The sequence below is a fragment of the Mesoplodon mirus genome (genome assembly GCF_964341445.2).
Source record: "Mesoplodon mirus genome assembly, chromosome: 9".
Lineage (NCBI taxonomy): Eukaryota > Metazoa > Chordata > Mammalia > Artiodactyla > Ziphiidae > Mesoplodon > Mesoplodon mirus.
In genome coordinates, this window is record NC_138985.1 from 59,812,973 (window position 1) to 59,827,058 (window position 14,086).

Genomic DNA, 14,086 nt, shown 5'->3' on the forward strand with positions numbered 1-14,086 from the left:
GAGAAAGCCTGCGTGCAGCAAAAAATAAAAATAAATAAATAATAGAAAAAAGAAACAGCTCTTACAGAATAACTCCAATCAATAAATGAAGGAATGATGAATGAATGATGATAGAAAATCACCACTGGAACACCACAGTAATAACTGTGCAGGCAAGATCTACCAATGGATGCTAAGATTAGTGTATGGAAGTTTAAAGAGAAACAGGAAATTTGCATAGTATCAAACAGTGGAGAAACCCAGCTAACACCACAAGTAATCGAGATTAACAGCACCTGTAATAAGACATGTGCCTTTCGATGTGACACAGAGAAGGGCACATAACTTCAGTGGTATTCTTGTCAAAAATGAATAAGCTTCATGTAATCATGAGAAAATAGACAAAATCACACCGAGGGATACTCTACAAAATAACTGGCCAGTCCTTTTCAAGTGTCAAGGTCATGACAGGCAAAGAAAGACTCAGGAACTAACAGAGTCTGGAGAAGATGAAGACACGACAACTAAATGCAATGTGCGATCCTGGAAGAGATCCTAGAACAGAAACGGGGCATTAGTGGGAAACCTGGTAAAATCCAGTCTGTAGTTTGTAGTAGTGCACCACTTTTGCTTTCTACGTTTTGATACCTATAGTGCGATTACACAAGATGTGAACATTAGGGAAAGTTGGGTGAAGAGTACATGGGTACTCTTGGTGCTAGGTTTGCAACTTTTCTGTAAGTCGGAAATTACTTCAAAATGACAAGTTAAAAAATTGTACCCAATGACTACATCTCTTTAAGAATTAAATTCCAAGTTCCATGTGATCTGGTTCCCAGGTATCACTAGGACCTCGTCTCCCACACTTTGTCCACTCTTCTTGCTCCAGCTACACTGGCCTCTTTGTCAACCACACAAAGAACTAGCATGTGACCACCTCAATGACCACCTCAGGGCCTCGTACTCACCATTCCTTTGCCTGAAACATTCTTCCCCAACTTACCTATGTGGCTGTCTCCCATACTTCCTTAAGGTAGATGCTTGACTATCACAGTGTCAGAGAGGTCTTCCTTAATTTTCCTACGTAAAATGTCCTCTTCCCCCATCATGGTCTACCTCCCCCTATTTTATTTTCCTTCACAGTAGGTATCACCATCCGGCATACTATGTTTATTTATTATCAGTCCCCACCATTATATTGTAACCTCTGTGAGAGTAGGGACTTTGTACATTTTTGTTCAGTGCTGTACCTCCAGTATCTAGAAGAGCAATTGTTACGTACCAGGTGTTCAATAAATTTGATGAATGAGTGAGTCATCTCAAAGCATCGAGTCCTCCAATAAGCTTTACTTGTTCTTACCTTACCCTAAACTGTCAGATGCTGCTCTCTTTTCTACTCTCAGGGTATCCTATGCAGAACTATTTACCTGAATTTCTCTTTCACTGCAAGCAAAAAAAAGATATAGCAGTGTCAGTTCTGTTTTAGATTTTTTTATGACAAGTGAAAAAGAATCAAGATAAAAGGGAAATATTCCATTATGAAGAAGAACCAAATAATGACTCATTAAAAAGAAAATGGAATATTAGTCATTTCACAAAGAGGACTACACATTATTTTGCATCAATCTGACTGTTAAAAATATTCATCATGTTCAAAATAATTTTAGTTATTAATGAGAATATTCTGAAGAAGTCAATGTCTTTAAGCATCTCTCCATTGAAGAGTAGTAACTGAACTAAATTTAAAGAAAATCTTACAGAGCTCCTATTCCCACTGCCTTAAAAATATAATTCATCTAAGAAAAATGATTTTTATATCAAGTGTCAACAACTACTTCAACCTTTTATATAACAGATATTAGTAGAACACTTCAAAATTCCGCTAGAATAATGTGAATATTATAATAATTTCTAGGTCAGTGGTTCTCAAACTTTAGTCTGTATCAGTATCACCTAAAGGACTTGTTAAAACACAGGTTTGGGGGCCCCATCATTCGGTAGGTCTGGGGTGGGGACTGAGAATTTACATTCAGAACAACTCTTTAGTGATGTTTATGTTGCTGCTTTAGAGACCACACTTTGAGAACTACTTACTGCTCTGGGCAAAATTTCTGTGATCTATTCAGTGATATTTAAACTAAAACAATACAGTAAAATCTACATAACATATTGCCGCTTTAGTATTTAACAAATGGAGAATCATCAGGCTCCTACTGTACCTCACTACCTGGACACATAAACAGATTTGATAAGCTGTAATCTTAGCCTGGAAGACTGAGTGTTTCAGGTGGATCTCCCGCACTTGTCTGTTGACAGTGTTAATGGATTATGGGGAAAGTTTCTCTTCAGTAGCCTGTAGGAACAAGTCCAACCACTGATCGTTTCTGATTTATATACCCTTTTTCCATGGGGCGTGTCAAATGACAAATATATTGCATTAACTAGATTGTCCATAAATTACAATGAGTATCAGGTAGCAGCAACAGTATTAACAGAGCTCAAGATCCAGGTCAAGAGTATTTAATAGTGGTCAAAAAAGGAAAGTATTAACAGCTGTTCTCATGGTATGAAAGATAAACACAGAAATTAAATACCAACGTGGCTGAAATAAGCAAAAAAGAAAAAAAAAAGCAAGATCATGTAGAAATTCAGTATAGAATCATCTGTATGACTTTCACAGGATAAAAGGAATAATTATGATGCATATTCAAGCATTAAAAGTGCTGAAAAGCAACAGCTGAAAATGCCAGAATTGGCTCAGTTTACTAAGGAGAGTAGCATCCAATAGTCATTGCTACTGCAGAAACAGAATAATTTCTTTCTTTTTTTTTTTTTGCGGTATGCGGGCCTCTCACTGTTGTGGCCTCTCCCATTGCGGAGCACAGGCTCCGGACGCGCAGGCCCAGCGGCCATGGCTCACGGGCCCAGCTGCTCCGCGGCATGTGGGATCCTCCCAGACCGGGGCACGAACCCGCATCCCCTGCATCGGCAGGCGGACTCTCAACCACTGCGCCACCAGGGAGGCCCCAGAATAATTTCTTGAAGAAAAAAAAGTAGCATCAATGGAGGCCAGACATAAGAAATAGCAAGAGATCAAAGATACTCTTTCAACTTCTCAACTTTTGTTTAAAATGCACATGGGATCTAGAATACTCTGAATAAAGATATCAGTGAAAAATGTTAATAATACTGGCCCTGTAGCTTATGACAATGAAGCACTCATTTGATTAAGAGTTCTGATTCTACAGTTAAATTAAATATTTTTAAAATAAGTGAAATTACTTCATTTTAAAACAGCAAACAATTTTTAAAATTCTGCATAGAGTACTTAAGAGACAATTACTATACAGGGTATAAAAATTTTATAGACAGAGAAAATTGCAAGTTAAGGTATAAATACAATGGTATATACTCTCAAAAGTTCTATGAAAACAATACTTCAATGTAGAAACTGTCCCTCACTCTAATTTCCTACCAAGGTAGTAAAGTGAGGTATTCTAATCATATTTGTGAAAAGAATGTAAAAATCACGGGAAGGAATGGTAAGCTTGATCTGTTATATTTAATAGTACTGCTATGACATACTTGAGCACACAGTTTGCTTTAGAGATTCCTTATACCATTCCTTCAAATAAATAATATATATTATAATGGAATATTTCATACAATGGTAAAGTTAAAATCTCTTTTGGTATCAAAAAAAGTAATGTGTAAGAGTCTAGAAAAATCTGAAAATTTAAACATTGAATTTTAGAATTTAAAGACTCCATCAGCAATTAGTTGTCACAAAGACAACCAATTATTAAAGGGGAACCAAACTAGATTTCTGTGAGACAGTAAAGAGAAAACATTTAGTTCTCGTTCCCTGGCTTAAAAGAAAACTTATTTCTAACTCAGTATATATTAGCAACATAAGGAGGTTACCTGACTACTAGTTTCACTTATGGCTTCTAGGAGTTTTTCAACTGCCGCTTGTAGTCGAGAGCTAATGTTCAGCATAAGTTCTTCATTCTCAGGGTCTATTTCATTTCCAGTAAAGCCACTCCTCATGAGCTGCTGTGACAGCTCCGTTCCTTCCTCAGTTACTTTGGACCACATGCTATTGTCACTCCTTGGTATATCACTTCCAGAATAAGAGGGTTTAGATTCATCTGTAACCAGAAAAACAGTATTTTAAATGTATAAATCAATTATAATAATTATAGTAAAAAAAAAAGGTTACAAAATAAAATCAAATTAAAACTTGAAATCATTGGCACTATAAGGTATCTTAGTTAACACTGCAACAAAACAAATAAAATAGGCAAATACAGAATGTAATATTATTTGATAACCTACCAGGTATAAGAAGGGGAAGAATAATGCTATGCTAGCTAATAGGGCTTGGCAGAAATTAATATTTGGGATAATTAGTATTTTTTCTTTAATAAAAAATTTAAAACACCTTTCAACAGATATTTACTAAATGCCCATCACGTAGGGTTTACTAAGTAATGGAGACACATAGGTGGCAAGATTTGGTTCCTATCCGCAAGGACATTACACATGGTGTAATGAAAAACAAAGATCTAAACAACATGAAAAGAAAAACGTTGTGCAATGGGATATTCCAGGTGTATGGAACGACAGACAGAAGGGCTTGATTTTGCATGGAACAGACCCTTTGATTTCTAAGCACTATACTGGGCAGCATCACCTGCTCGGCTAGACAGTAAAAGGGACTAAAATCTTTTTGCAACTTGCTACTTTTGTAATAGCTATCCTGGGAAAAGGTTAGACTAATAAGCAGTTCTAATTTTAACTATGGACTTGTGTTTCCACACTAGTCTTTTTTCTTATGTAAAGAAAACTGAGTTTACATGGGCAGAAGATAAAGCTTTAGAAGCGTTTTCTCTAAACTGAAATAAAAGCATACGTTATTTATCACTGCCAGGGAATACAGTACTTATCTGTGGGCAGCATGCTACAATCGAACAATGAAATTTCCTGAAGAGGAATCACCTATTCTTTTATTACAAGTAGTAGATATTTCTTATCAGTAACTGTACAAAGTTAACAAAGTCACAAGAAATTGTAATTTCCAAAGTACCTGGAATAAACATTCAGTTTGATACAATCACCCAGGAGAATAAGAGCTATTTATTAAAAAGTCTTGCTAAAGTAGCTGGTGTCATATGGAAGTCTCTCAATCTCATGTAGTAATGATATCAGATGTGGTTTCAGATACAAAATCTGAACTCAGCACAATTCAACATTTTATTTATTTATTTTTGGCTGCCTTGGGCCTCCATTGCTGCACGCAGGCTTTCTCTAGCTGCAGCGAGCGGGGGCTACTCTTCGTTGCAATGCGTGGGCTTCTCACTGTGGTGGTTTCTCTTGTTGTGGAGCACGGGCTCTAGGCTCCTGGGCTTCAGTAGTTGTGGCGCATGGGCTTAGTTGCTCTGCAGCATGTGGGATCTTCCTGGACCATGGCTCGAACCTGTGTACCCTGCATTGGCAGGTGGATTCTTAATCACTGTGCCACCAGGGAAGTCCCAGCACAATTCAAGATTCACTAAACACCTCCTCTGTATAAGTCACTGGCTGAAGAATCCAAAACTGCATTCTAGAAAATGACACTGTGTGGACCTTTTTTCTTTTTTAAGGTCTTTATTGAATTTGTTACAATATTGCTTCTGTTTTATGTTTTGGTTTTTTGGCCAGTGAGGCATGTGGGATCTTAGCTCCCCGACAGGGATCGAACCCACATCCCCTGCATTGGAAGGCAAAGTCAACCACTGGACCACCAGGGAAGTCCCTAGAGAAAATGACTTTAAATGTTTGCTACTACATAGGTTTATCCAATTCTTAGTGTAGCAGCAAATACAATTTCATTTTGCATTTTTATTTTCAAAACTGAAAAACAACAACTAGACTGGTATTTACTTACATTATTCCACATATTCAAATGTCTTGATAATAGGGATTAACAGTTTATAAATATTCATGAGTTCAAAATGATCTTAGAATTCAAAATGAGTTCAGATAAAGTACAGTACAATGTATATTACAAAGCCAGTAAATAAAATTAATGTAGTCTAGAAAATAAATGATATTTTGATGAAGTTATGGAAGCAAGAAATATTAGTTTACAACTGGTGTTAAAAAACTAAAAATACCTATGTAATACAGCATCTTTATCTAAGGAATTAAATGCATTCTAGGGACATTTCCTTTTAATGGATACAGAGAATCTGACAAATCTCAGGAAAGATGACAGTCTGATATAATGGGCAATCAAGGCAGCTTTGTGGGGTGCAAGTATGTGGCAAAGCAAGGATGAGGTAGGGGAGAGAGCAGAAAAAAGGTCTCTAGAAAGTAGCCTGGATCCAAGTTGTGAATGGTCTTAAATTTTTCAGGAACCTGGGTTTTTTTGTTATAAATAATGGGGAAGTAACTCGTTTTTTGAGCAGGAAGATAATACCAAATGTGTGAATCAGGAAGCAAACTGCAGCAATGCAGAGGAAGGGTTGGAGAAGGAGAAGAGTCTGGTTAGAATACTATTTCAATTGCCCAGATAAGAAATGTTAAAGACGGACGGGCGCTGGTCACAGGTTGGAAAAAACTGAATGTATAAGACAAGAGAGAAAGAAAAGCAGTAAAAGATGACTCTGAGTTTCCAGCTTAGATGATTCTTAGAGGACAGAAGAGTCATTAAGAGAAATACTAAAAAATTAGGAGAAAGTATATAGAGTAAGCATGAAAAATGATTAGTCTGAAGTGTTAATGGGCTATGTGGAGGAGGGAAGTCAACTTCTGGAAATATGGGTCTGTAGAGACATAGGAGTCACTGTAGAAAGGTGAGAGTTGAACCTTGGAAGTAGACACATTTGCTTTAGGAGCAATATTTAGTGAGAAGAAGACAACCATGGTTGGAGCATAAGCCAACAGAAGAACCTGTGTAAAAAAAAAAGTCAGAGAAAAACAGGAGAGAGATGTTCCAGGAGACAAGAAGAGAATGTTTCAGAAAGAGAGAGACTTCAATAATGCTAATTGTCTAGAAAGTCAAACGGGACAAGGACTGAGAAGATGCTACTGGATGTGACAATCAGAAGGTCACTGCTGTCCTTAGAACAGCTTTGGTACTATAGGAACAGAAACCAAAGCTGGTGGAAGCAAAAGCTGGTCTAATCTCTCATAGAGTTTGTTGCGGTTTACGTTAAGGGGGGAGCAAAGTTGAGAAAAAACAATTTTTTTTATTATGAAGATATCAGCATGTTTTAGGGTACAGAGAAGGAATCCATGGTGAGGAAAAAACCTGAAGATACTATATATTGCATGGGAGCAAATCTCAAACACAAAATACAAAGGATATATAAAACAAACTGGCTTATAAAAAGCCACTGAATGTTAATTTTTTAAATGGCTAATAAAAAATAGGCGTTAAAGTACCTAGAAAATATGAAGATGTGAACCAGCTTAATGTATTTTACTGATAACATTTTGAAGATATAAACAAATGAATAAAAATAATCAAATATGTTCCAATGAAGATACAGAACTTTGTTTATTCCAGTGAAATAAAGGAATGAGAACATCAAACTTGTACTGTACTAGTTATTTATTATAACTAGTCTTTGGCAGGAAAAATTAGAGAAAAAGATAAATTGGCAGGGCAATTTTATAAAATGCCAATAGAAATCTCAGAATGACCAGTTTGATGAAAAGAATCATGATTTCAGATTGGCCAACCACTCAGATCTGTGTCTTAAACATGGAAGATGATGGTTATTCAAAAGGTCTTCAGTCACTTTTTTAATGGATTTTACCATGTTCATTCCATACAGATAGCAAGAAGCTTCTCAGTTTAAGCAGCGTGGGTGATAGGATAGAGCATTCCCCTGCCCCAGTGGCCTGAAGATCTCTGGGGTTCTAAATGGAAACCACTGACTCTTGTCTGACTCTTACACTTAACAGATGAGTAAACTGAAGTGAGGCCCCAGGAGGCTAAGAGACTTGCTCAAGGTCAAAGTGAGCTAGAACAAGGACCTCCTCATACTAATCCAGTGTTCTTGCTGTAACAACACACTGCTCCAAAAAAAGGTGCAGCAAATAAGATTTAGTCCCTGGTCTTCTAAGCGGGATGTATGTATTTTACTACTGAACCATCATAGTGTAGACCTAAAGGACCTCTTCTTTCAACATATCTTAGGGGAACTCATTTTTACGAACTAGTCTAATATTCACTCAAGTTCAAGCGATTTCACATTGGCTCAAAATTTCCCTTCAATTTCATAAACTAGGTTGCTCTTACGAGGAAGCAAACGTTATAGCAAGGCAATTATTTATTTTTTTAGAGAGTTAACAAGTCCACACATGTTTAAACTCTAAACAAGTTCAGACTTGAGGGCTGCAAATAGATTACAAGTGCTACTGCTCACAACAAAAGGTCATATATAAAAATTGAAAAGAGTTCCTTCATAATCAGATTAAAACTGAGCTTTTTGTTATATTAAATAAGACATAAAAGAAATATTTCAAAAGTTTATTTTAGTTTTTACAATAATACTTTCATTAAAAATCTGAAGAAACATCAGAAAAATTCTTACGTATGGAACATGGTGTCAATATTTTAAAGACATTATCTTCTTCAGTTTTAAATTATAAGTTCTATTAATTCAATATTTCCTTCAAGATGCAAAGTGAATCTAAGTGCCCCCAAATGATACTAGTGATCTTCCTAATTTTGTTATTAAGACTAGCATATCACTGCCAAACACAAAAATATAAAAACTAATTAAATGGAAATTACACATAACAGCAGCAAAATTCTTACCTCTGCTTTACTAGTCTTCATACTATATTTCTTAGCAGAGGATTTAATTTTTCCTTTTGTATCTTCATATTATTCTTTCAGTATCTATTAACAGTTCAATAATTAAATATTTATTTCAAAAGGCTTAATTGATTCAAATACATAAAGTGGTATTAAGTAAAACATTAAGTACCATGGTTTTATTTTGCCTTGAATCGGAATTTCAGTGCCTCCTTCACTGGACTGAGAATTGGTGTAAAGCAGAGAGCAAAAAGACATTGTTCAATACAACTGTATAACTGAACTGATTAAATTACTTATAATTGAAAAACTACTCTATTATTGGATATCTTAAAATAAGACATAGACATATTTAATCTATTTGGGAGACTCAGATGCATAACCATGCATAAGAAAGTAGGCTAGGAGATGTGATGTCCTTCCAGGTCTGCCTTCTCGCAGAAAAGGAATATAACATAATTCTCTAAGCTACATGTAAAAGAATGAAATTAGAACACTCCCTAACACCATACACAAAAATAAACTCAAAATGCATTAAAGACCTAAATGTAAGGCCAGATACTATAAGACTCTTAGAGGAAAAACAGGCGAAACACTCTCTGACATAAATTAAACATAATCACATAATCACAGCAAGATCCTTTTTGACCCACCTCCTAGAGTAATGAAAATAAAAACAAAAATAAACAAATGGGAGCATGTGAAACTCAGAAGCTTTTGCACAGCAAAGGAAACTATAAACAAGATGAAAAGACAATCCTCAGAATGGGAGAAAGTATTTGCAAACGAAGCAACTAACAAAGGATTAATCTCCAAACTACACAAGCAGCTCATGCAGCTTGGTATCAAAAAAACAAACAACCCAATCAAAATATGGGCAGAAGACCTAAATAGACATTTCTCCAAAGAAGACATACAGATGGCCAGCAAACACATGAAAAGATGCTCAGCATCACTAATTATTAGAGAAATGCAAATCAAAACTACAATGAGGTTATCACCTCATACCGGTCAGAATGGCCATCATCACAAAATCTACAAACAATAAATGCTAGAGAGGGTGTGAAGAAAAGGGAAACCTCTTGCACTGTTGGTGGAAATGTAAATTGATACAGCCATTTTGGAGAACAGTATGGAGGTTCCTTAAAAAAACTAAAAATAGAACTACCATGTGACCCACCAATCCCACTACTGTGCATATACCCAGAGAAAACCATAACTCAAAAAGACACATACACCCCAATGTTCACAGCAGCACTATTTACAATAGCCAGGACATGGAAACAACCTAAATGTCCATCACCAGAGGAATGGAAAAAGAAGATGTGGTACATATATACAATGGAATATTACACAGCCATAAAAAGGAACGAAATTGGGTCATTTGTAGAGACGTGGATGGACCTAGAGTCTGTCATACAGAGTGAAGTGAGAAAGAATATCATATATTAATGCATGTATGTGGAATCTGAAAAACTTGGTATAGACGATCTTATTTACAAAGCAGAAAAACAGAGACACAGACGTAGAGAACAAATGCATGGATACCAAGAGTGGGGGGCGGGGGGGATGAACTGGGAGAGTGGGATTGACATATATATACACTATTGATACTATGTATAAAACAGATAACTAATGAGAACCTACTGTACAGCACAGGAACTCTACTCAATGCTCTGTGGTGACCTAAATGGGAAGGAAATCCAAAAGAGGGGATATATGTTTATGTATAGCTGATTCACTTTGCTGTATAGTAGAAACTAACACATTATAAAGCAACTATACTCCAATAAAAATTAAAAATAAGAAATAAATAAAATAAAAGTAACATAACAACAAATTACCAATTTATTCCTTTTTATAACTATGGGAACACTGCTCTAAAAGTGAGTTTGCTGTCTTTTAAGGTATGTTGTTTGGGGCTTCCCTGGTGACGCAGTGGTTAAGAATCCATCTGCCAATGCAGGGGACATGGGTTCGAGCCCTGGTCCGGGAAGATCCCACATGCCGCAGAGCAACTAAGCCCATGCGCCACAACTAAGCCTGCACTCTAGAGCCCGCAAGCCACAACTACTGAGCCAGTGTGCCACAACTACTGAAGCCCACGTGTCTAGAGCCCATGCTCTGCAACAAGAGAAGCCACCACAATGAGAAGCTCGTACACTGCAATGAAGAGTAGCCCCTGCTCTCCACAACTAGAGAAAGCCTGCACACAGCAACAAAGACCCAACACAGCCAAAAATAAACAAATAAATAAATTTATTTTCTTTTAAAAAAAAGATATGTTGTTTGCCGAATACTTCAGCAACCACTTGGAGAAGTGTCTAGGAGAACTGCTAACAAAAAAAGCACAAAATATTCTTGTAATGTACAGAACATTCCTCAGAGTGTCTTTTGAACATGGTGTAGGTCTTACCTGTAGCACAGCAAAATGCCCCCTTTCCCAAATGGTTAAGTGAAACTAGTTTATGAGATAATTGTTTTTAAAAAAACATAATTTGGGCTTCCCTGGTGGCGCAGTGGTTGAGAGTCTGCCTGCTGATGCAGAGGACACGGGTTCGTGCCCCGGTCTGGGAAGATCCCACATGCCGCGGAGCGGCTGGGCCCGTGACCCGTGGCTGCTGAGCCTGCGCGTCCGGAGCCTGTGCTCCGCAACAGGAGAGGCCACAACAGTGAGAGGCCCGCGTACCACAAAAAAACAAAACAAGAACAACAAAAAAAAACATAATTTGATAAATACTTTTACAATGAGATCAAGAAAATATTACTTAATTCTTTTCTATACATCAAGATTCATGTGCAGAAAACACATAGCCCTTGACTGAGAACTTAACCAAGAGTGAACTTAATTAAAAAAAAAAATACTTCTACAAAGTTCGAAAAGAGTGAGTTTGAAAGTTTAAAGTTACAGTATTATTTTGGCTCTTACTTCACTAAAAGCAGTTTTTAAAATTATCTTTGAATTCAACTAAGTTTTTAGAATCAATTTTACTTAAATTCCAAATCAAGCTTTTCTCTGCACTTAGAAACATATTACTGGCCAACCTGTAATTAAGTAAACTTTCTCTAAGTGGGATAATTTCTTCTCGTTGCTCCACATGAAACTTAACAAACAGAATGTTCTCAAAAATTGCATAAACTGGCATTTTTATTTTTAGATGACTGGCTTCCAACTGGGGAGAAGTTCTTGGGTATGGAATGGTAGTGAGGGAAGGCCTTGATCTTCTGGTCCAAGCGTCCAGATGCTATCTTTCTCCATCTGACAAAAACTCTTCCCTTTAGAGGGTGGTTTCAGAATGTTGCTTATACCTCACAGATATTGGTAAGAGACCTGAGTGGTGATATGGAATTTTTCTTTTATTGGTGGAGAAATTAAACAGCCTTTGGTTTATGTAGCAGAGTAATAACCCTGAGTATATGTAATGACAACTCTAAGACACCCATTTGCAAATGCTAAACAATAACAGTGTCTTAAGAAGAGTGGCTCTAGTGTATTTGCGTTTGGAGGTCTTTTTATTGGAAAATACTTTAATATTCTCTCTTCTGTATTTTCAACACTAGTAAAGCGCCCTGAACTCAGCAAGATTTACTGAAGATAATGACAAGAGTTTCAACAGCATATAAAACTTTTACCTCCTGTGTGTTCCTCATGGACACACGACTTTATTGGTGTCTCTGCTTCTGACCTCCAAATCAGGCTGGTCAGTGACTGGCCTTTACTAGATCTATCTAGAATACCAAGGACATGGCGACCAATTGTTTCTTCAACAGCTGCTGTTGTCTTTACAACTTCTAAGAGGATCTTCAGAAGTCTGCTATTAGCTTTCTGGAGTGTATACCTGTATAGATAAGGAAACATTTATTAAAATATTTAATCTTTTTAAAGCAAACGCTTATGTTCCACAAAAAAATACACTACAAAATATTTGACTTAAAAAATAAAAATAAAAAATAAAACTTCATATGATCCTATTACAATAATATACAATAGCACTTACAATGAAGTGCTTTTTGTGTTTATTTTATAATTATAAATTTTGTTTTCTTCTGAAAAATTTTCATCAGTGAACTATAATATTTTTTGAAAATGTGCAGCATTTTACTGACCTGAAAGAAATCAAATAACTAAATTTTTAAGCCAGTAGAGTTTGCAAATTAGAAGAAAATTTTAGGGAGATGCAAAATTTCAGTTTTAAAAAGTGTGGCAGTACCTAAGCAAATGCAAGTTATTGAGCTAGTAATACCATTGATGGTTACTCTTATATATTTTACATTTAATCTTCTTTTATGTTAAATAATATATTTTAAAATAAATTCAAAATTTCCACCAGAAAAAAATATGCTTCTATTTCTGTAACTTAATGGTGATGATCTACATGGTTAAATTACAGAAACAGGCAGAGACCTGTTTTTAAAAAGGTCTACAGTACAATTGCATTATCTGCTAACACCAGAGGTAATAATATACCCCGAGCAGTTGATTATATCTGCTCCAGAGACAGAAACTTCTCAAGTTACATATACCACACTTATTTCAGCCAGGAGAAGGAACCTATTTTCAACCAAATGGAATAGTGCATCTCTCATTTTTTACAGGTAATACATTCTTATTTTAAAAAATTTAAAAAATGCTCCTAACCACCCACCAAAATATCTTAGTACTCACAGATAATCACGGTTAACATTTTAATGCCTAGCCTTCTAGACATTTTCCCTCCTCTTTCTCTCTCATAAATACAGACATTTTAAAAACAAAAATAGGATTATCCTGGACAAAGTGTTTTCATAAGCTTTCATTTTTCCTTAACACAAACATCTTCATGTGTCAAGAAATATACTTCCATAAACGGTGACTCAGAAGGTTAATGATTAACCTTTTGAATAACTAAACAACTCTCTTGTCCTAACAGCTTAATTCAACAAAGGTACTACAGTGGCAAACTATATATTTAACACATGGAGACAAAATAAGAAACTTTCATGGTAAAGGTCCTCTGACTTAAGACAGTTTCTCTCTCAACTTCACACTATGGGAGATCACTGACAAGCTGGTTAAAGGATATCTGTTTTCACAGGCACGTGACATAACTATTTTAAGACAAAGTAATAAATGGAGCGGTCTTCCTTCAGTATTTGTCAAATGAAAAAGACAGTTCTATTTTTACACCTAGATCAAGTTCTCTGGTTACATAAGCAAGGAGATTAAAAATAAAACTCTAAATAATTTAGTTATTAGTAGGAAGTAAGTAAAGGGTTTTATTTCTAGAACTTTTTCTGAGGTTTTGTTCAAGC

General features: G+C 36.0%; 1 protein-coding gene across 7 annotated transcripts in view; it reads right to left on the reverse strand.

The window, feature by feature from the left end:
- AKAP9 (A-kinase anchoring protein 9) overlaps positions 1-14,086 on the reverse strand; it is a 152,864-nt gene that overhangs the window by 54,573 nt on the left and 84,205 nt on the right. For all 7 annotated transcript variants that reach the window (XM_082631818.1, XM_082631816.1, XM_082631814.1 and 4 more), the window contains 2 exons: positions 12,428-12,633; positions 3,904-4,130 (listed from right to left, as the gene is read on the reverse strand). In XM_082631818.1, the coding sequence (XP_082487944.1) occupies positions 3,904-4,130; positions 12,428-12,633 (433 nt within the window). The remainder of the gene's footprint in view (positions 1-3,903; positions 4,131-12,427; positions 12,634-14,086) is intronic.